The 22,248-nt window shown below is 62.2% G+C and overlaps 1 protein-coding gene across 1 annotated transcript; it reads right to left on the bottom strand.

Annotated features, from left to right (window-relative positions):
• Positions 1 to 90: 90 nt before the first annotated feature.
• FZD9 (frizzled class receptor 9) lies at positions 91 to 2,272 on the bottom strand. Its single transcript, XM_004620849.2, has one exon. It carries the CDS (start codon positions 2,235 to 2,237, stop codon positions 429 to 431), a length of 1,809 nt encoding a protein of 602 aa, XP_004620906.2. The 5' UTR covers positions 2,238 to 2,272; the 3' UTR covers positions 91 to 428.
• Between the last annotated feature and the right edge of the window lie 19,976 nt (positions 2,273 to 22,248).

The following is a 22,248-nucleotide window of genomic DNA, read 5'->3' as shown; positions in this document are numbered from 1 at the left end:
TCAAGACCCAAGTTGCACCTTGGGTGTGGTCCTGACGGGGGGTCCCCTACACCCACCCCGGCTCTGCTCCCCACACAGAGGACTCAGTGGTGCCACAAGGCCTTTATTCCAGTCACAGCACAGGGATGCAACAATAAATTACATCATTAAATAAACTCCCTGCTGGACCGGCCCCCTCGGCCCTCCTCCCGTCCTCACGCTGCCCCCAGCCCTGTGGGGACTCGGCAGCTGCCCCCACCCCTTCGGGGGAGTCGAGTCCCACCGGGGCCTGGACTGCTGAGGCTGGAAGGCATCTCCCCACCCGCCTCGGGGGCCCCTGGTGCTCACTTGCCTGACCTGACAGCTGGGCAGCTGTTCCTCAGCTGTTTCCTCCGGCGAGTGGGGGAGGCTGGCAGGGGGCAACAGCCGCCTGGGGCCGCCCCGTGTCCCTAGAGATGTGTGGGGTTCTCCAGAGAGAGATCTGTCTTAGTCATGTGCAACACCACGGTAGGAGCCTTGTAATGGCAGTGCGGGCCGTGACCGTAGCCCCCGGGAGCCCGGCAGGCCTTGGCCCGGGCCCGGCCGGCTGCCATCTTGCGGTGGCACAGGCTCTGCCAGGTCTGAAAGGTCTTGGAGCTCCACACCCAGACGCCGCTGGTGATCCCCACCACCAGCGACATGAAGATCTTGAGCATGAACACGGCCACGGTGGGCACGGAGCCCCCCTGCAGCGAGCAGTCCCTCCGGCCCCCGGGCGTGGTGGCCGCCACGCATGGCTGCTCCGTGGCCCGCAGGTGCCACACGTCCATGTTGAGGCGCTCATAGACGTAGCACACGATGACGCAGGTGGCCGGCACGGTGTAGAGGATGGAGAAGACGCCAATCTTGACCATGAGCTTCTCCAGCTTCTCCGTGTTGGTGCCGCCCGTCTTCATGATCTTGCGGATGTGGAAGAGGGCCACGAAGCCCGTCAGGAGGAAGCTGGTGCCCAGCACTAGGTAGCAGGAGAGGGGCACCAGCACGAAGCCCGTGAGCGCCGCTGCGTCCATGCTGGCCACATAGCAGAGCCCGGTCAGCTCGTCCCCGGCCACCTTGCGCAGCGTCAGGATGACAATGGTCTTGAGCGCCGGGAGGCCCCAGGCAGCCAGGTGGAAGTAGCTACCGTGGGCCTCGATGGCCTCGTGGCCCCACTTTTTGCCAGCGGCGAGGAACCAGGTGAGCGTCAGCACCACCCACCAGAGCGAGCTGGCCATGCCGAAGTAATAGAGCAGCAGGAAGACCAGGGTGCAGCCCGTGTTCTCCAGGCCCTCCTGGATCACGTAGAGGGCGCCCGCCTCCTGGTCGCAGGCCACGCTCTGCGCCCCGGCCACGGCGCGGATGAGGAAGGCCAGCGAGTAGACGTTGTAGCACATGGACAGGAAGATGATGGGGCGCTCGGGGTACTGGAAGCGGTGCGGCTCCAGCAGGAAGGTGAGCACGGTGAAGGCGGTGGAGAAGAAGCACAGCGCCGACCACACGGCCATCCACACCAGCGCGAAGTCCTTGTCCCGCCGCGACCAGAACACCTCGACGCCCGGGCCGCAGCGCGGCGCGCACGAGCGGCTCTTGGCCACGTACTGGAACTTCTCGGGGTTCTCGCACGCGCCGCCGCCGCCCGCGCCGCCCGCGCCACCGCCGCCGCCGGGGCCCGGGGCCGCGTCGCCGGGGGGCCGCGCGGGCCGCGGCGCCACGGGCAGCATGCCCAGGCCCTTGTGCGGCTCGGCCGGGCCGGCCGTGGCGTTCTCGGGCGCCTCGATGCACAGCGCGTGCGGGTCGTTGCGCGTGGGCAGCCGCGCGCAGTCGAGCGAGTCGGGCCAGCCGAAGTTGAACTGCTCCATGATGGGCGCGCAGCGCAGGCGCGCCTGCTCGCACATGGGCCGGCAGGCGGGGATGGGCGTCGAGACCTGGTCGGTGCACATGGGCGCGTAGAGCGAGCACAGGAAGAAGCGCAGGTGGCGGTGGCAGCCGTACTGCACGAGCGGCGCGAACTCGGCCAGCTCGGCGGCCGCCTCGCCCTGCGACGTGTGGCCCAGCAGGTTGGGCAGGCGCGTCAGGTTGTAGCCGATGCCGCGGCACATGGGGATCTCCACCGCCTGGCACGGCGCCGGCGCCCGCCCGCGGTCGGGGTCGAAGCGGCCGATCTCCAGCGCCGCGCCGCCCGCCGCCAGCAGCGGCCCCAGCAGCAGCAGCAGCGCCCGGCGCGCGGGCGGCCCGGCCATCCCCGGCGGCCGCCGCTCACTCGGGCCGCGCCGGCCCGCGCCCCCGGGCGCGCCCGCCACGTCGCGAGCCCATCGCCGAGACGCCCGCGCGAGACGCGCCGCGCCGCCGCGCCGCCACGGCCGCCGCCGCCGCCGCCCGCGCGCGCGCCCCGCCGCCGCCCGCGCCCGCCTCCCCCGGCCGCCGCTAGCAGCCCCGGGGGCGGGGCCGGACACGCCCGGGGGCGGCCCGGGGACACGCCCGGGGCGGGGCCCGCGCTCCGGACACGCCCCCGGCCCGGCTTTAAAGGCGCCGCGTCCGGCGCCCACACTCAGCCGCAGATTTCTCTGGGCGCCCGGGCTGGCCTCGGCTCACGTGCCACCCGGGGCCCGCGCGGTGCCAGCACCCCCGCCTCCCAGCAGCCCAGTGCCCCGAGAGTGGCCCAAGGCTGGACCGCGGTGCAGAGCGGCCAGTCCGTACGTGGAAGGTCTGCCCAGCGGTCTCTGTGCTGGGTGTTCGGCATCGTGACCTCCTTGGTTTGCTTTTATTTGGGGGCCACACCCAGGGGCCAGGGAAACGCAGTACCTGGGGTTCAGCACCTGCTTCCTGCCTGCGAAGCATGCGCTCCTGCGCTCCTCTCTTCTCCCCCCACACCACCCCTCTGGCATTCTTTCTGGAATTCTCTATCCTGTTTTTGGTCATCCAAATTGTTTGTTATGACACGGAGCACTTTTCAACTCTCCTGAGAGTTCTCGCCAGGAATTCTCGACCCATTTTACAGATGCACAGACTGAACTCAGAAAACGGCCACTCTTTGCCCGGGAGAACCCAGCTCACCAGGCTGAGGCTCACGCAGCTTCTTCCACTGCTGGAGGCTGCTTCGCGCCAGGGCGAGGGCACCTCCCAGGCCCGGCCTCAGGTGCCCTAAGGGTGAGCGGGGCACACGTGGGGTGGGGCCCAGGAAGGAGTCAGGTGCAACTGGTGCCCACTCACGGCCTGGGGTGGGGCTCGGCTGCTAGCAGGCACACAGTCTCCAGGAGCCCCCCGGTGGGCTGGTGGAGATGCCCCGGCTCTGGGCCCAGCCTGGCATGGGAGACGGTGTGGCTCCTGCTCTGCTCTCTAGAGGTGCCAGTCTCGGGGAAGGAGCTTGGCTCTGCGCCTGCGTAGAGATGACAGGTGCTTCCCCCACACACACAGCAGTTGAGCACTAGTGGTGGAGCCCGTGACCCCAAGGGCAGGCCAGGAAGTTCCTCCTGTCCCTACATCCCAGCCCCACCCTGGGGCGTCCTGCCTGCAGCCTCTCCCTGTGCCCCCCAGAGCCCCTCCACCCAGCACCACCCGAGTGGCCATCCCAGGGTCTCCCGCTACTGTCCCCCACTGGCGCACGGGCTCTCAGCTGTCCACCCGCCCCCTCCTCCCACCCGACACCCGCCTCAGCTCCAGGCCAGGGACAGCTCATGGCTCTGTGCCCCGTGTCCCCACAGCCCTGTTGGCAGGAGGCGGGGGCTCCGGGCTGGCCCCTCTGCTTTGGCCAGGTGGGGCGGCTCCTGGCTGGGGGAGGGTCTCCATGGCTAGGCCGGGGGGAAGAGCCAGGACTTCTGTGTCCCTGCCCCCGTCCCTGTGGCGGGGAGTCTGGGGCCCTCTGTCTGGCTGTCACAGTGGGAAGGGTGCCCCCCGAAGCCAGGGAATGCCAGACACGTCACCACAGCAACGCTGCTCCGAGAAGCCAGGCCTGGGGGGGCCGTGGGCTGCCCCTCCCCCGTGCAGAGGCCTCTGGGCCGCCTGCCCACCCACCCGGCTTTGTCACTCGATCCTGCCTTACAAAGGCTGAACAATACCCTGGGCCCTGCTGGAAGGGACACTGAGCAGGAGGGAGATTAGCATCGATGCCACCCCGCAGGGGCCTGGGACCAGGGCAGAGCGGGGAACCCAGCCCCCCCATCCCTGGGAAGATCTCGCTCCTTACCTGTGTCCCCCTGCACCTCTCTGACCCCCTGTGCCCTGTGCAGGGAACCCCAGGACTGTGATCCCCCAGGGGGCCGAGCCCTGCCCTGGTGCCCCTGCTCAGCTCACAACCCTCAGAGCAGCTATGGCCCTGGGGTCCGCCTAGCTGTCCCCCGTAGGCCCGGGAGCCTGGGAGGGGGGGTCAGGGCCGGACCCTGCTCCCCACTGTCCGGACACCTGGCCTCCAGCAGGCTCCCAGAAATAGTCGCTGGGTGAGGAGACTGCTGTGAGGAAGGCCCTGCAAGAGGAGGAATGCAGCACGGCCTGAGGGCGGGTACCAATGGAACCCGGGGCCAGACACACCTCCAGGCAGGTGGACACCGGGTGGGTGGGAGGGGGACCCAGCGGGCACACCAGACCTGGTCTAGGGGCACCATGCCTTCACGCAGGCGTGCACGTGTGTGTGCCGTGTGTGTGTGTGTGTGTGGTGTGTGCGTGTGTGTGCGCGCGCCCAGGGCAAGCTGTGCTGGGGGGGGGGGCAGGGTGCTCAGAGCAGGACCATCTCCCCTTTGCTTGAGCTTCAGTACTGACTCAGTTTCCCTGCGTGAGGTGTCAAAGGACAGCTGGGCCGCTCATTCTTTCTTTTCTTTTTGGTCTTTGGGCCACACCCAACAGGGCTCAGGGCCGACTCCTGGCTCTGTGCTCAGGAATCACTCCTGGTGGAGACTGGGGAACCATATGGGGTGCTGGGGATCAAACCCAGGTCGGGCGTGTGCAAGGTAAATGCCCTACCCACTGTGCTAACTCTCCGGCCCCTGGGCGGCTCATTGTGACCAATGAGGAGATTTTCAGATTCTCTGTCAAGACCCTGGTTCTCGTATGAGCACAGCCTCACTGAGGTCAGACGGGCACCTGCCTTCTGCCTCACCCCTTGCTGCCATCTCCCCTCCTCAGACACAGGGACTGAGACCCCAGGAGTCTCTTCAAGTCCCTTTTTCTAGACTTTTCCAACTTGGGCCCGTGCTTTCCTTCTCTTTGTTATTAAAACAGACAAGAGGGCTTTAAATAAAACTTTATTTATAAGCTTCACTTACAAAGGCAGTGGGCCACCCCTTGCAGTCCCCAAACAGACCTCCTATACTGGTGTGTCTGGTGGGGCACCTACGTGGGAACAGAAACAGCGGAAATGTCTTTCCCCAGGGGCCGAGCCGAGTGCACGGGAGTCACCCAGAGGCGAGGGCTCTAGCAGAGCCGGCTGTGTCTGCACTGGAGCCAAAGGAAAGCAGAGGTTTATTTCCTTTTCAGTTTTTGGGTCACACCCAGCGGTGCTCATGGGTTTCTCCTGACTCTGCTCTCAGGAATTACTCCTGGTGGTGCGCGGGGCACCATAGGGCATGCCAGTGACTGAACCCAGGTCAGCATGAGCCCGGCACAGCCATGCCCCCGGTTTATACAGAATCACATGGCTGTTTTCCAGCTACAAGGCAGAGTGGAGCGGTGGGGACAGTGACCATGTGCCCCTTTCAAAAAGCTTTGCAGGAGGGCGGTAGCAATAGCACAGCAGGGAGGGCATTTGCCTTGCATGTAGCCGACCCGGGTTCAATTCCCAGCGTCCCATATGGTCCCCCGAGCACCGCCAGGAGTAATTCCTGAGTGCATGAACCAGGAGTAATCCCTGTGCAATGCCAGGTGTGACCCCCCCCCAAAAAAAAAAGAGCTTTACCGGGGCCAGAGAGCAGTAGGGAGGGAGGGCTCTCGCCTTGCATGCAGCCCACCCAGGTTCGATCCCCGGCGCCCATGTGGTCTTCTGGGCACCAACCAGAGTATCCCTGAGTGCAGGGCCATGAAAGTCCTGAGCAACACCAGGTGTGGCCCCGAAACCAACCAAGAACAAACAAACAAAATTAAAGGCTTTGCACATGGTCCAGTGGGCCCTTCCCTGCCCTGCCCTGCCCAGAGTGACCCCTAGGTTTAGCCAAAACACCCTCCCCCAACCAAAACAGCTTGATTGACGGCTGGTGTGCTAGGGTGTGCGAGAGGGTCTGCAGCAGCACTGGGCACATCACTGGGCCCTGTAGGCAGGCACTGGCACAGTTCGGGGAGTTCTGACCGACGGATATCCTCACTGCCCTCCCCATGAGTGTCATGAGTGTCCTCGTCTGAAAATGCGGACATCTTAGTCTTAGTGGGAACTAGCATGTTCAGATCTTCAAAACCAGCATGTTATAAAATTAAGAAAATTAAATTTTAAAAAAGTAAATAATGGACTCATTCACATAAAAAAAAAACAATGAATCTATACAACACGTCAGTTTTTCTCGGCATCTTCCTAAAAGATAATGATTCCAGAAGAGTTTTGATAAAATCAGATTTTTGTAAGAAAAAAAGACCCAGCATGTTGCTAGCTGGTCTGTAGAATAGGCAACATACATGAGTTTAATAATGACACTTTTGGGGGGTGTCGTGCCGCCAGCAGGTCAGCCTGTACCTGTGGGGCGAGCGCGTCAGCAGCCTGATGGCGCCTTCAGGCTTCCTGGTACCCCAAAATTGCTGCTGTGCCCCAACAACTTGGGTCCAGGTTTACAAAGAAAGTGGCCAAAGGTTAGGCATGTGGGAGCCACGCCCACAAACCACCTCCAGCTCAGCTATACAAGCTCATTTATTGCCTTATTTCAGAGACTTGTAGATAAATCTCGAAAGAGATCAGAAACCACAGTTAATTTTGGACCTGTGCATGGCTGAACAGACAGGGTAAGGTTGGCCTGCACCCACTCAAGCAGAGCCCCTGACAGCCACCATACCCCCTGGCCTAACTCCCCTGTCTCGGGACGCACCTCACCAAGATATAATCTGCTGAAAATTCTGGTATACGGGTTTTGTGACTGAAATCTCCAGGCTTTCTTGGCGTTGGTGCTGGGAGCACAGCGCTCCTAAATTTTTATTTTTTATTTTATTTTATTTTGCTTTTGGGGTCACACCTGGCAATGCACAGGGGCTACTCCAGGCTCATGCACTCAGGAATTACTCCTGGTGGTGCTCAGGGGACCATATGGGATGCTGGGAATTAAACCCGGGTCAGCCGCGTGCAAGACAAATGCCCTCCCCGCTGTGCTATTGCTCCAGCCCCATCCTGAATTTTTAAAAAGAGAATGAAGACATTCACCCGCCAAGGTTTGCTTTTCCTATTCTTTGGTCACTCCCCGAAATGCCAGGGAGGGGCCAGAGAGATAGCACAGTGGGTAGGGCGTTTGTCTTGCACAAGGTCGACCTGGGTTCAATCCCCGACATCCCATATGGTCCCCCGAGCACCGCCAGGAGTAATTCCTGAGTGCAGAGCCAGGAGTAACCCCTGAGCATCACCGGGTATGACCCCCCCAAAAAAAAACTCCCTGTTTTTTTTTTCCCTGTTCAGTGCTCCTCACTTCCTCTCCCTCTCCACTCAACAAAGGTCCCTGTAGATCCCTTGGCATTTGGGGATCTCCCTCCTGGGGACACGGGGATCTCCCTCCTGGGACACGGGGATCTCCCTCCTAGGGTCACGGGGATCTCCCTCCTGGGACACGGGGATCTCCCTCCTGGGGACCACTAGGGCATCCTTCTGGGACTAAGGAGCGCAGAGGCTGAGTAGTGGGCGTGGCGGAAGAAGTAACTGATGTCCCAGGCCCCTGGGAAGGGAGGGGTGGGGGCAGGGGGGAGGTTGGGCAAAGGGGAGGGGTCGGGTGGGCGACTGCAGCCGGGAAGGGGCGCGGGCAGGGCGAGCCCCTGCTCCGCGGAGGGGACCCCGCTGCCGTGTCCAGCCCCGCTGTGTGGCCGGCGGGCCGGCGCCGCCCTGAAAGCCGCTTTTGTGCGGCTCCGGCTCCAGTTTCCGCGTTTGTGCAGCCGGAGGGAAACGCTGGGCACGAGCGGCAGGGGCGGCCCCCAGAGGAAGCCCCCTGGGCCAGGACACCCCGCGGCCCCCCACGCCCAGGGGAGAGGACCCTAGGACTGGAGCTGAGCAGGGCTGGTCAGCGGCCGCGCTGACCCTTCCGCCCAGCGTGTCCTCCCGCGGCAGTGTCAGCTGTGCCCCCCCCCACCTCCCCGGCCACCAAGCTGGGGCCCCTTCTTCGGGCTCAGTCCTCTGATGGCAGAAGTGGACAGGCGGGAGGCCGCAAGGGTTTCCTGCCTCCACTGCCCGTCCCCCCACCCCGCGCCGACACTTCCATTCCTGTCCTGCGTCTGCCTCCTGGGCCAGGCCCCCAAAGGAAGCCCCCAGACTCCTTACGACAGCTTCCCCGCTTCCGGGGGCAGCTGTGGGGAGAGGCAAGGATGGGGGGCTGTTTCTGTCTCCTCTCTGGTGGCACCCCCGTTTCTAAAGGGAGAAGGGGCTCAGGGCTGGATCCCGGGGTGCTGGCACCGGCCTCCGACAGTCTCATCCCAGCTGCGCCCAGAGCTCAGGGTCACACTTCCTGGCTCAGGACAGGGACCCTGTCACACCGTCTTGTCTCCAGGACGGGGATGAGGCATGAGGACGGGAGTTCCCCGACACAGCTCGTTCCCAGACACAGGCACTGCTGCCTCTGTTTAAGTCGGCAAAGTTGGGGGGGGGCTGGAGAGATAGTGGGGCGGGGAGGTACTCAGGTTCCATCCCTGGCATCCTGTACGGCCCTCTGAGCACCACCAGGAGTAAAACTTCTGGTAGTGCAGAGCCAGGTGAGACTCAAAAATCAAAGAGAAAGAAAGAAGCAAAGAAAGAAAGAACGAATGAACCACCTTAATGCCTCGTGCCTGCAGTTCCTCATCACCTCATGCGTATGTCTCAAGCCCTGAGTACAGCGGGGAGGGCATTTGCCTTGTACATGGCTGACCAGGGTTCAGTCCCCAGCATCCTATAGGGTCGCCCGAGCACTGATTCTTGAGCACAGAGCAGCCAGGGGTCAGCCCTGAGCACTACTGGGTGTGGCCCAGAAATAAAAAATGATTACAATAAAACCTGAGTTGGCAAATGCAAGGCCAGCCCCTTCCCCACTGCACTATCTCTAGGCCACGGAGGCTCCCTGGTGCTCCCAGGGCCAGTGCCCCCTGGCATGGGAGGCCAGTTCCCAACTCCGGAAGGTTGTTTTCTTTGGGGGTGAGTAGAAGCTGTGTGTGGAGGAGCTCTGCACTCAGGAATCACTCCTGGCAGTGCTCAGGGACCATATGGGAAGATGAGGATCGAACCCGGGTCAGCTGAGTTCAAGGCCAAGTGCCCTCCCCTCTGTCCCAAAGATTATTTTCATTCTTGGATTGGAGGCCCAGTGGGTTGCCCAGTGTGGGTCGGTGATGCTGGAAGGTGCCAGGCGGTCTGGATACACACAGTCCAGGGCGGGGTCTGGCACAGCCCCTCAGCTCTGCTGTGCCTCAGTCTCCCTATCTGAAAGCAAGAGCATCCAGGACACAGGAAGGGTCAGCTCTGCCCGCCTCTGATCCGCACGTCACCCTCCTGCTCCGAGCGCTCTCATCCCTGTGCTCGGGCTTCATTTTAATTTTTTTTTTCTTTTTGGGTCACACCTGGTGATGCACAGAGGTTACTCCTGGCTCTGCACTCAGGAATTACTCCTGGCGGTGCTCAGGGGACCATATGGGATGCTGGGAATCGAACCTGGGTCGGCCGCGTGCAAGGCAAACACCCTACCCACTGTGCTATTGCTCCAGCCCCTTCATTTTAATTTTCGTGTGCACTTCCGGGAATAGAACCCAAGCCCCAAACACACGCCCTTACTCTGACCCCCCCCCCATTTACTATTATTCTTTACTTATTGGGGGATTCCCACACAGCATACACGGCTCTAGGAACCACTCCCAGAGATACTCAGCCAGCTGGGCCCCCGGCTGGCCCCCCACAGGCAAAGGCGCCCCCCACACTGCTGTGCCAGCTCCCGGACCCCAGAGTCCTGTGGGTTCAAAGGTGAAGGCGCTGAGGTGAAGGCGGCAGGACAGAGCTTTTGTCTTTTCGTCTGTCCTTCGCCTTCTGCCTGTTTCCCTTCATCTCCGTCCCCTCGAAGTTGCTCTGTTCTTCGAAACCGGGACCTTGGTGCGAAAGACAGAACAAAGCCAGCTCCCGCGTCACCGGGACACCCAAGCTCTTAAACAGGATCCCAAGCACTGCGGGAGTAGAAAACACACATTTGTAGTCATTCGCTCGCAGGCTCGGGGTGAACAGCAGCGAAAAGAGACCAGCCTCCCATGCATACCTGGGCATGTGTGTGCTTGTGCATGTATATATGTGCATGTGTGCTTTTGTACATGTGTGCATGTGTGTGTGCATGCATGTATATATGTGCATGCATGTGTGTGCATGCATGCATGTATATATATACATACATGTGTGTGCACATGTGTGTATATGTGTGTGCACGGGTGCATGTGTGTGTGTGTGGCAATGCAGCCCCATAATCCTGGTGGAAACCTCTGAGAGCTTCAGACTTGGGGGCGGGGGAAGGGAGCTTCCCACACTCACACTGGACCCCAGAGACTTTGTAGCCTGGTCTCCAGGGGCTCATCTGGGAACAGGGGAGCTGGCCGGTCCGTGCAGTGGGCGGAGACAAACACACAGGCAGTGGGAAGGGGGTCTGGCTGCGGGGGGTAGGAGGGGGATTCCTCTGGGGGCGGGTCTGGAAGGGGCGCAGGCACAGACCAGGGCACCATCCTCACTCTGGGGTTCCCTGCACTCGGCTCTCCCCTCTGGAAGGACCCAGGCATTGTGAAGCCCCTGCATGCTGGGTGGGGGGACCCCTTTCCCTCGCAGCCCCTCGGCCCCCCACACCTCCCACTGTGGACAGGCTAATGTGGGAAGCGTTTCTGAGAGGCACGCTGGGCGGGGGAGGCTGTTGGCAGGGGAGGGGAGGGGCCCAGACAGGGCACCGTGCATGCCCTGGGTGATGGTGAATGGAGGAGGGGTCGCTCCCCCACCAGGGCCGGGGCAGCGTGCCCGGTGCTGGCAGGGCGGCCGCGCGCCCCCGTCAAGGGCTGGTAGGGCCAGGGGCAGCGGGGCTCCCGGCGGGCAGCCCCGGGTCTCCCCCGCCGTCCCGGCTGGGGGTGCCAGGTGGGCCCCGGGCCGAGGCCGGGCCATCTGGGGGCGGGGCAGCCCCCCGGGGCGCTGGCGCCCCCGCACAGAAGCCCTTTCATGCAGGCTGGCGGGGCCGGCGCTGCCCGGCCTCCTTCCTGCCGCCCCGCCGCGCCGCCCGCTCGCGGCCGGGTGGGACCGTGGGCACCGCACAAAGGGGCTCCTTGTTCCCGCGCCCGCGCCCGCCGCTGGCCCGCTTCCTGCTGCCGTGGGCCCTTTCCAAGGTAAATAAACAAACACGGCGAAGGTGGGGCGCGGGAGCGCGGGGCGCTGGGTACCCTGGAGCCAGAGTGGCCGCAGAGCCCCTCCCCCAGCGCCGCACCCCCCTGTTCTGGCCTCCCGAGCCAGGACCCCTGAATGCCCCATCCCTGCCCAGAGAGGAAGCGCGGGAGCCAAGGACCCCTGCCAGGGTCCCTGCAGGGGGCGGACGGGCCGGGCTCTGGCCGTGCAGGGCAGGGAGTGGCCCCTCCCCGGGCCTGGCCAGCCGCTCTCCGAGCCCCGGCTGAATTGTTTAAAAAATTGTTGTAGATTTTTAAAAATTTGCTTGGCAGGGAGGTTTTGAGCCTGGCTGTGCTCGGGGAGCACTCCTGCAGGGTTGAGGGGGTCACATATGTGGGTGCCCAGATTTCAGGGATTGAACCTGGGACGGTGTGTGCAAGGCAAGCACTCCCTACAGTAGAAAGGGGATGAGGGTCCTTGGCTAAAGCCCGAGGCCCACGCGGGCAGACAGGCCTGGAGGGGCGGGGCAATGGAATACTATGCAGCTGTTAGAAAAGATGAAGCCATGGGGGCTGGAGGGATAGCACAGCGGGGAGGGCGTTTGCCTTGCACGCGGCTGACCTAGGTTCGATTCCCAGCATCCCATATGGTCCCCTGAGCACTGCCAGGGGTAATTCCTGAGTGCAGAGCCAGGAGTAACCTCTGTGCATCACCGGGTGTGACTGAAAAAGCAAAAAAAAAAAGAAAAGATGAAGTCATAAAATTTGCTAATAAGTAGATGGACACAGAGAGTATCACGCTGAGTGAAACGAGTCACAGAGAGAGGGACAGATGCAGGATGGCTGCACTCATCTGTGGACTATGAAATACTATAGTATGAGACAACACCCAAGGAAGAAGGGAAAAGGGCCAGGAAGATTGCTCCATAGTTGGAAGCCCATCTCACGAGCCAGGGCAGAAGGAAGCTGGGATAGAGAAGGGATCACTAAGTCAGTGATGGTCGGAGGGATCCCTTGGGGTGGGAGATGTGTGCTGAAAGTAGACAAAGGACCGAACGTGATGCCTCTCAGTAGCTGTATTGCAACCGTGATGCCCCAAAGTAGAGAGTGAAAAGGAAAATGCTGGCCATAGAGGAAGGGGTTGGGGCGGGGTGTCGGGAGGGATACTGGGGACACTGGTGGTGGGAACTGTGCACTGGTGGAGGGATGGGTGTTTGATCATTGTACACTGAAACTCAAACATGAAAGCTTTGTGACTGTATCTCACAGTGATTCAACAACAAAAGAAGCCTATAGGAGGCGGAGACAAGCCTGGAGGGGGTGGGGACAAGCCCGAGGGTCACCAATCCCAAGATCCAAGCAGGATTACTAGTTTCAGACATGAGAAGTGGCCATGGCTTCCCCCATGCCCGCCTTCTCTGCTGTCACCACACATCCCAAAACTCCTTGAATATAATTTTTTTTTTTTTTACCTCATGGGCCCAATGTGGCAGCTAGAGTCCCAGCCATCACAGCCACATTCCCGGCCAAGGCATAGAGGCGGCAGCAAAGGAACAGGAGCAAAGACACATGGTAGTGTGTGGGAGGAGGATGCCCAGAAGCTGACAAGGGGACACTCTGACCTCTCCGCCACAATATGGTCTGCGACCACCCAAGCTGCCAGGAACGTGAAGAGGTTATTTGGAGTGACTGCCTGCCCGGCCCCAACTCAGGGACTCAAATGCTGTGGAGCAATGGACAAGCGGTGGTGTGGCTGAAGCCAGCTGTGCCCGAGGGGCCCCGAGGGTCTCTGCAGGCTGAGGGGGGCTGGTGTCGCTGTGTTGTGCCTGGGGCTGGGCAGGGGAGCCCCCAACTCTTCTCTGATAATTCACGAGGCCCCTTTAAGTGGCGCTTAGCGAAGCCGGAGCCATAGCACCGGAGGGGGGCCTCGGTGGGGTGGGGGGTGGAGGCACACTGGCCTTGCACAGGCCCCACTGGGTTCGATCCCCGACATCCCATAGGGTCCCCCAGACACCACCAGGAGTGATCCCTGAGTGCCGAGCCAGGAGTAAGCCCTGAGCACTGCCAGGTGTGGCTCCCAAACAAAACAAACCAAAAAAAGTGCCTCCTAAGAAGGCTAGACTCGGGGCTGGAGCGATAGCACAGCAGGTAGGGCATTTGCCTTGCACGCGGCTGACTCGGGTTCTATTCCCAGCATCCCATAGGGTCCCCTGATGGGGGGCCGGAGCGATAGCACAGCGGGTAGGGCATTTGCCTTGCACGCAGCTGACCCAGGTTAGATTCCCAGCATCCCATAGGGTCCCCTGAGCACGGCCAGGGGTGATTCCTGAGTGCAGAGCCAGGAGTGACCCCTGTGCATCGCCGGGTGTGACCCAAAAAGCAAAAAAAAAAAAAAGAAGAAGACTAGAAGGTCTCTCTGGAAGCCCCTGCACGGTGCTAGCCTAACTGTGCTCTCTGACCCTGACTCTGGGTGTGAATTCTTACCCTGCTGCACCCAGGCCCACAGGGGGCACAAGGCCTGAAGCCCCGGCCTCCTGCTGGCTGTCTCCAGGGCTCCTCCCTCTCCACCTCTGAGAGCTACATGAAATCAAGGAGAACCCGAGGCCCGAGAAGTTGGGGCACACGGAGTTGGCCCCGAAGCTGGCGCTTGGAAGCTGGGGTTCACCCGTGTCCCCTCCAAGCCAGGCCTGAGCCCGCAGCCCCGCCTGGTGCCATGGAGAGCGGGGGCGAGGGGGGGTGTCTGGCTCCCACCTGCCTGCCTGCGCCCCGCCCCTTCCTAGGACCCAGACAGGCCCGGGGAGAGAATGTCTCCAGGGTCAAGGCCTCTGCTTCCGGCCCCTCGTCCAGGCCAGTTCCGGGAACTATTACTTCTGCACGTGTGGTTCACAGCAGGGCGCGCCGCGGGGGTGTGCAGGAGGCTGTACAGAGGCCAGGCCACGCGTGGCCACGGCAGAGGGGTGCTGGGGGCGGGCGTGTGGCTGTAGAGGCCAGGCCACGCGGGGTCCACCTCGGCCCGCAGCGTGGCAGGAGGGACCCGGCTGACAGCGCCTGAGCTGCCCCTCGCAGGGAAACGGGGGCCCAGGTGTATTTATAACCCGGCGCCCACGCCAGGGGCCTCTCATAAATCAGCCGTTTCCTCGGCAGGAGTAAAAATAGCACCGTGGCGCCTGCGCCCAGGGGCCGCTGCCCGGCCTCGTCCCCGCCCGGCCCTGGGCAGCCGCTGGGATGCTTCTGCCCCTGCCTCCCCACGAACCAAACTGCGGTCCCCGAAGCTGCCGGGCCAAGAGCAGCCCCGAGGGGGCTGGGGCCGGGACTGCTGAGAAGCCCCCTGCGGCCTCACTGGGGGACAGGGAAGCAATTTCGGGGGACCCGGAGCTAGAGAGCCCTCAGCTGTGCCCTCCCCAGCTGGAAGCCTTGGGAGCCCCTTGCAAGGAAGAGCCCAGGGCCCCCCACTGAGACTGGGGCCACGCTCCTGCTCGAGACCCCTCGGCCCACTGCACCCACCTGACAGGGGGGTGGGAGCCAGGAAGGCCCGGGGGTCCCCAGCTGACCCTGGTGGAGTCCTGTGCCCCGCCTCCCGTGCCCCTGGGAAAGCTGCTCCCGGGGGTCCTGGGAGGAGCCCAGGGGGCCACGGCTGGTGACACCTGTGAGGTGTCTTCCCAGACTTCCTTGTCCAGGCAAGGAACTGTGCCGGGCGCGGGAGGGGCTGCAGGGGCAGCCGCAGGGCGGCCCCCCTCCCCCGCCAGCCCCCTGGTCTGGGTCTTGTGGCAAAGCCCAGATTCTTTCCTGTGTCCAGCCTTTGTGGTCTTGCTCCTGTGAGGTCCAGGATGTGTCTGACCGCAGCCGGGGCCAGGGAGGGGGCAGGGGACCCTCTGCATCAGCGCCTGCGGCCGGTTGAGCTCTGCGGGCTGGGGGCTGGCTCTGGGCACGCCCCTCACCCAGCCCCCCAGAGCCGGGAAGCGTTCTGGGGTGAGTGAGTAGATGCGGGGGGAACTCGGGGCAGGTAAGACGGGCCGCCCCTCCGTCCCCGCTGCCCTCCCCCGCCTGCGGAAAGCGGGGACCCCCCTCTCCTCTCCTCCTGAATGCTCTCGGGGGTCATCTTCCCCAGGAGCCCCCGTAGGGGTGCTGTGCTGTGCGTCACCATGGAAGGGCCCAACACCTGGGCCACTCTGTGCCAGGCTGACCCCACAGATAAGGACTGGCAAGGGTGGGGCTGGGCCGGGCCTGTGTGCATCCCCCAAACATGCATGTACACACACACACACACACACACACACACACACACACACACATACCACGTACCCCAAATACACCCCAAACAGACATCACACATGTACACCCCCCAAACACACATACCCTAAACACATGCCATACACCATACCCCCCCACCACACACACATACACACACACACACACACACACACACACACACACACACACACTGACCTGCCCATCACACACGTGCTGAGAGGAGCTGCGGGTCCACAGTTCTGAGCCGTGGAAGCCGCCTCTGCCCCGTGTCTGCCGACCGTGAAGGGCCGCGGTCTCCAGCAGGATTGAGACCACTCGGTTATTCCAAAGGTGGGTCATGCCTTGGCGGGCACAGCCGAGCGACCCCTGAAGGCCAGTCACAGGCCAGTCACCGGGCACCAACAAGCGGCACAGATGAGCAGACCCCCACCCCCGGAAGCAAGAACCCCTCGGTTCTGGTGCAGACTGGCCGGCAGGGAGGATGACTGGCCGGCGACCACGGCTGGTGTCCTGCACCTCCCCCCGACAAGAGTGCAAACTGCAGCCCGAAACTGAAAGATAAGGACACCAGTCAACCCGGCCCACTGGCAGAGCCTGGGGGCCACACCCGGGGCCTCGCGCACGCCAGGCACGTGAGCTACCGAGAGCCCCTCCTCTGTGCTCTTTTTTCTTTTTTGGGGGCGGGGGGTTGTTGAGCAACTCCCAGTGATGCTCAGGGCTTACTCCTGGCTCTGCACTCAGGAATCACTCCTGGCGGTGCTCGGGGGACCCTGTGGGATGCCGGGGACCAAGCCCCAGTTGCTTGAGTGCGGGCGGACGCCCTCCTGGCTCTGCTCTCTCTCCGGCCCCTCAAGTTTACACACCTTAGGCACCTGAGAACAGATGTCTACTGGGAAGCCCGGGGCTGCCTGACCTCTGGGGCGTCTCTGGACGCCGCAGGCTCCTCCAAACACGTCCCCGGAGAGGAGTCTGGGGGGCGGGTGCTGGGCCCCAGCGTCAGGAAGGCTGGCGCTGCGTGGTGGCCTCAGTCTTGAAGCTTGAGGGCTCCAGCCTCTCTCTGTGGGGAGCAGAAAGGGGAGTCCTGGGGCCAGAGTGACAGTACAGCGGGGAGGGCATTTGCCTGGCACCTGGCCGACCTGGGTTCGATCCCCAGCGTCCCATAGCGTCCCCCAAGCCCAACCTAAGTGCAGAGTAACCCCGGAGCATTTCCAAGTGTGGACCAAGGAGAAAAAGCAAGACAAGGAAAAGGAGAAAGGGGACTCCCCTAGCAGTGCCCCAGATGGGCAGAGGGGAGTAGGGCGAGGCTGCACTGAGCCAGTCTGGGGGTGACAGAACGCCTGTTCCTCTGTGAGTGCTATTCACGTGGCCCCCCGCCCAGGGGCTCCCAACAGTCGGGGGGCCCGAGGCTCTGCTCGCGGGAGCTGTTGGAAGCCGTCCTAAAGGCATAGAACAAACGAAAAACATTTATGCAAGAAGCCGACTCAACTAGCTCAGAACAGTGAGCGACTGTGGTATTTGGACCAAGACCCACTTTCCAGCCCTTCCCTCCCCGCCCGGCTCCCTAAGATGGAAATTCCACTCCCCCCCGGCTGCTCCCCAAACAAACGTGGGACTCCCCAGCCGGCCCTGGGCTCCGGAGCTTTCCTCAGCCAACCCCAGCTTCTGGGCACAGCGTGGGCAAGACTGACTCCACGTGTGTGCGTATGTGTGTGTCCGTGCGTGTGTGCACGTGTACATGTATGTGTGTGCATGCATGTGTATGTGTGCATGTGTGCGTGCATGCATATGTATGCATGTGTACACGTGTGTGCATGTGTGTGCGCATGTGTATGTATATGTACGTGCATGTGGGGGTGTGTGTGAGTGTGTGTGTGTGTGTGTGTGTGCGCGCGCCTTCTTTGATTCCCCAACTTGGTTCCATTGGGCCCACGGCACACGGAGGTCCTGGGACCCATCTCCTCACCCCGGGCACTGTGCAGAGGGTCTGTCCTGGGTCAGGGCAGGCAGTTGTCCTGCTGGAACAGGAGAGAAGCCCCCGCTTGTCCCCCCTGAACAGTGAAGCACCCAGACCCACTTAGGGCCTGGGTGAGGGATGGCGGAACGGGGGTCTAACCAGGCAGAGAGCAGCGTGGTGGGGGCGGCCTGCACGCGCCCTGGGCTCCAACAGGCCGTGACGGGCCCCAGGGACTGGCAAGAGCTCCCGGGAGTGGCTGTATCTGTCGAGAACGACGAAGCTGAGGGTGACGATGATGACAATTATTATTATTTTGGGTTTGGGGACACACCCAGTGGTGCTCAGGGGTTACTCCTGGCGGTGCTCGGGGATCCTGTGGGCTGCCAGGGATCGAACCCGGGTCGGTTGCATGCAAGGCAAATGCCCTCCCTGCTGTGCTACTGCTCTGGCCCCGCTGAGAAAAGTCAGTGCTGCAGAGTCCGGCCAGAGCTGACCTGACCGGTCGGCCTGCAGGAGGCCGAGCTGAGGGACGGCAGAGAGCAAGTGTCGCAGCAGTCTCTGAGCACTGTCCTTCCGATGGCCACAGCCCGACAGTCAGTCACTGCGCACTGAGGAAGGGAGGGTGTGGATGTATGCCACTAGGGATCCATCCGGTCACTAGACAATACTCGGGCACTTGCCTTGCCTGCAGCTGACCTGCATTTGGGCCCTGGCACCACAAATGATCCCCTGAGCACTGTTGGTAATGATTCTTGAGTGCTGAGCCAGGAGTCAACCCTGAGCACTGCTGACAGGAGTCACCCCTGAGCACTGCTGACAGACTTGGTCTTTGGGGGCTCAGAGAGATACTGGGGTTTGATCTCCGACATCTCATAGGTCCTTCAAGCCCCACCAGGAGTGATCCCTGAGCACAGAGTCAGGAGTCAGCCCTGAGCACTGCCAGGTATATTCCCAAACAACAAAAATTATTCAGCCCAGGACACGGGGCCTTGACTTAAGCTCTGAGACACTATCTGAAAGATCTAGCAAAAGTGAGGGAGATGCAGAGCCCAGCCTGACTCAAACCTTCCCCAAAGGGCAGGTAACGGGCCAGAGGAAGAGCACAAGGGTTAGGGCACTTGCCTTGCACAAGGTCAACCCACAAAACTAGAAAAGTCAACAGAACAGAGATAAGGGAGTAAAAAAAAAAAAAAGACAAAACAATCACGGCCTCCGGGACACGGCTTAGAGACTGTGTGTGATGGATCAGCCCAGAGAGTGAAAGGAGCAGAAAAATAGGCAAAGAAATAACAGCTGGGCCGGAGCAATAGCACAGCAGGGGAGGGGGGCACTTGCCTTGCACGCAGCTGACCTGGGTCCAATTCCCAGCATCCCCCAGACCCCCAGGAGTGATCCCTGAGCACAGAGCCAGGAGGAAACCCTGTGCACTGCCAAGTGTGGTTAAAAAAAAAAAAAAAAGGCGTGTTCCAAGGGCAGCCCCAGCAGGGCTGAGACTGGTGGGAGACGGGCGGGAGACGGGCACTCCTGATGTGCCCACTGACGCTGGCTCCGCCCAGCCCCCAGGGTGCACAGGGCACCCGCTCCGGGCTGCCGGGCATCAGGGTGTGGAAGATGCACAGAATGGAGAGGCGTGAAGCTAGCCCGGTCAGCCTGGTCAGCCGGGTCAGCCTGGTCAGCCTGGTCAGCCTGGTCAGCCTGGTCAGCCCGGTCAGCCTGGTCAGCCGGGTCAGCGGGCTTCCTGGAGGCCTGTCAGCACCTACCAAACCTCTAGTCAATGCGGTGAGAACCAGTAAAGCTACGACACGAAAAGCAATGGCAACCCCCCCCCCCCCCCGCGAGGGCGGGCGGCCGGCTGGTGGAGGCGGACACTTGCCTGGCACACAGCCGCGTTCCTGGTTGGAGCCCCCAGCCCCACCAGGAGTGACTCCTGAGCACAGAGGCAGGACAAGCCCCCGAGCAGAGCACCCACCCAGGTGGCCCCCAATCCCCCCTGCTGCTGAAAAACCCAGCTGGGAGCACAGAGTCAGGAGTAAGCCCTGAGAACCACCAGGTATGGCCCAAAACCAATCACCCCTCCTCCCCCAAAAAAGAAAACAACCAAGAGATATCAATGAAATTTCATGGGTTCAAATTAGAGTCTGCATCTCTAAAGATAAAAAACACTCCCCAGAGAGCCAACAGTCTGTTTTAGACTCATGTAGTATGTGAAGCTCTATTTTATTATTATTATTATTATTATTTTGCTTTTTGGGTCACACCCAGCAGTGCACAGGGGTCACTCCTGGCTCTACACTCAGGAATTACTCCTGGCAGTGCTGGGGGACCATATGGGATGCTGGGAATCGAACCTGGGTCAGCTGCATGCAGGGCAAATGCCCTACTCGCTGTGCTATCGCTCCAGCCCCTATTTTTAAATTTTTAATGTACATAATAGTTGATTTTCTGCTCTGGGAATATACTGATTGATTGAGCCATTGGTTTAGTGATGAACTATGTCCACATATTCACCAAAATCGGCGCTGTAATGAACATTCCTTTTTGTTTGTTCGGTTTTGGGGCTCAGGGCTTACTTCCTGCTCTGTGTTCAGGGGTCACTCCTGGCAGGGCTCGAGGGACCCTATGGGTGCCGGGGATCGAACCCGGATCAGCCATGTGCATGGCAAGTGCCCTCCCTGTTGCATTATCGCCGTGGCCCTGCAATGAACATTCTTGCTCACGGTTCCTTGTATTTGTATGTAAACGCCCACACCCTCACCTGGACTGTGCACGTCACGCTGCTGGTGGTCGGGGGTGGGGGGGCACACCACCCCCCTACACTGCAAATCAAATGCAAAGTCTTTCTTTTCCATGACCTACTGCCAGCTCAGCTATTTCGGTGTCTCACTGGACAAAGGTGGCGGGGACAGCTCTGTAGCGTACTATTTATTATTATTATTGTTTCTTTATATTTTGGGTCATACCCAGTGTCACCCTGGGCTTACTGCTGGCTCTGCACTCAGGAATTACTCCTGGCAGTGCTCTGGGGCTGGAGCCATAGCACAGCGGTAGTCGTTTGCCTTTCACGTGGCCGACCTGGGTTCGATTCCTCCGTCCCTCTCGGAGAGCCCAGCAAGCTACCGAGAGTATCCCGCCCACACGGCAGAGCCTGGCAAGCTACCCACGGCGTATTGGATATGCCAAAAACAGTAACAACGAGTCTCACAATGGAGACGTTACTGGTGCCTGCTTGAGCAAATTGATGAGCAATGGGATGACAGTGACAGTGACAGTGCTCTGGGGACCCTGTGAGGTGCCGGGGATCCAACCCAGGCTGTCTGCGCGCAAGACCAAGGCCCTCCCTCCCCGCTGTCCTATGGCTCTCTGGTCCCTCTGTATCATCCTGCCACAGTTATTTTTGCTCGGGGGCCACAAGAGCAGTGCTCAGGGTTTACTCCTGGTTCTGTGCTCAGGGATCAATCACTCCAGCCCAAGCTCAGGGGTGCTGGACGCGGTACCCAGGGTTAAACCCGACGGCAGTGACTCGCACACGGTGTGCGTGCGGGTGTCGTGGAGGACAGTTACAGGGTAGGGGGAGTGAGGGAGCGCGGGGGGCGGCCCGCGCCCTGCCCAGGCGCTCCAGGCGCCCTTGGCTGTTCTGCCTCGTGTTTGCAGGGGGCCGCGACCGCCTCTGCCCGGGCTGCGCTCCCGACACTGACCCGCACCCGCGCCGGGGCGTGCGGCGACCCCGAGAGGGGCTCGAGCGAGCATCGCCGCGTCGGACCCGGGGCTCCCGGCTGCGCGCAGGGGCCGGGCGCGGCGCGCGGTCCTGGGGCGCGGGGCCGGGCGCGGGGTCCGCCGGGGGCCGGGCCGGGCCGGGCCGGGGCGCACAGAGGCCCCTTTCATGCGCGGCCCGGCGCTGCCAACACAAACGCGGGCGGAACCGCCGCTGCGGGGCCGCCGCCCGCGCTGGCGCCGCGCCCGTTTCCGCTCTGCTGACGCGCCCGGACCCCGCGCCGCCCCTGCCCCTGCCCCGCTCCCCGCCGCCCCGCTCCCCGCCGCCCCCTCTCCCCGCCGTCCGTGCCCGCGGCGCCGGGGCTCGGTCGCGGGAGCCGTCCGCGGGGGCGCATTGGCCACAAGACCGCCTCCTCCGCGAAGCCCACCAGGACTCGCCCCGGCTGCTCTACTTGACCTTCCCCGGCCGCTCCGCGGCGGCACCTCTCAGTGAACCCAGGGGTCCGTGCCTGCCACCCACTCTGCGTGCCCAGCGCCCTCTGAAAAACCTTCCCTGGTGGTCCCGAAGCGGAGTTACGGGCTGCCTGCTGGGGCCTCTGGGGCCACGGAACGCGGGGGCGGGGGGTGCACCGTGAAAGGGGGCTTGTCTCAGGGCCCCCGGGCTGCCTGGAGCTGGAGTGACCTTCCCTGACAGCAGCGCCTGTCCTGTGCTGCCCCCGAGGCCGCAGCGAGGAGAGGTGGGAAGTGGCTGTCAGAGGGACGCCCAGGTCTGCTTCTGGCTGGGGTGCCCCAGACCCAGGGTGACATGCAGGGGGAGAGGCCGGGTGGGCTGGTCTCAGGCTGGGGTGCAGCGATGAAGGCCCAGAGAGGCTGGG

This window comes from Sorex araneus, chromosome 4 (genome assembly GCF_027595985.1).
Source record: "Sorex araneus isolate mSorAra2 chromosome 4, mSorAra2.pri, whole genome shotgun sequence".
Lineage (NCBI taxonomy): Eukaryota > Metazoa > Chordata > Mammalia > Eulipotyphla > Soricidae > Sorex > Sorex araneus.
This window is presented reverse-complemented; position numbering and strand designations above follow the sequence as displayed.

Excerpts from the sequence above, each read along its gene's own strand:
- FZD9 (XM_004620849.2), bottom strand. The coding sequence starts at position 2,237 with ATGGCCGGGCCGCCCGCGCGCCGGGCGCTGCTGCTGCTGCTGGGGCCG.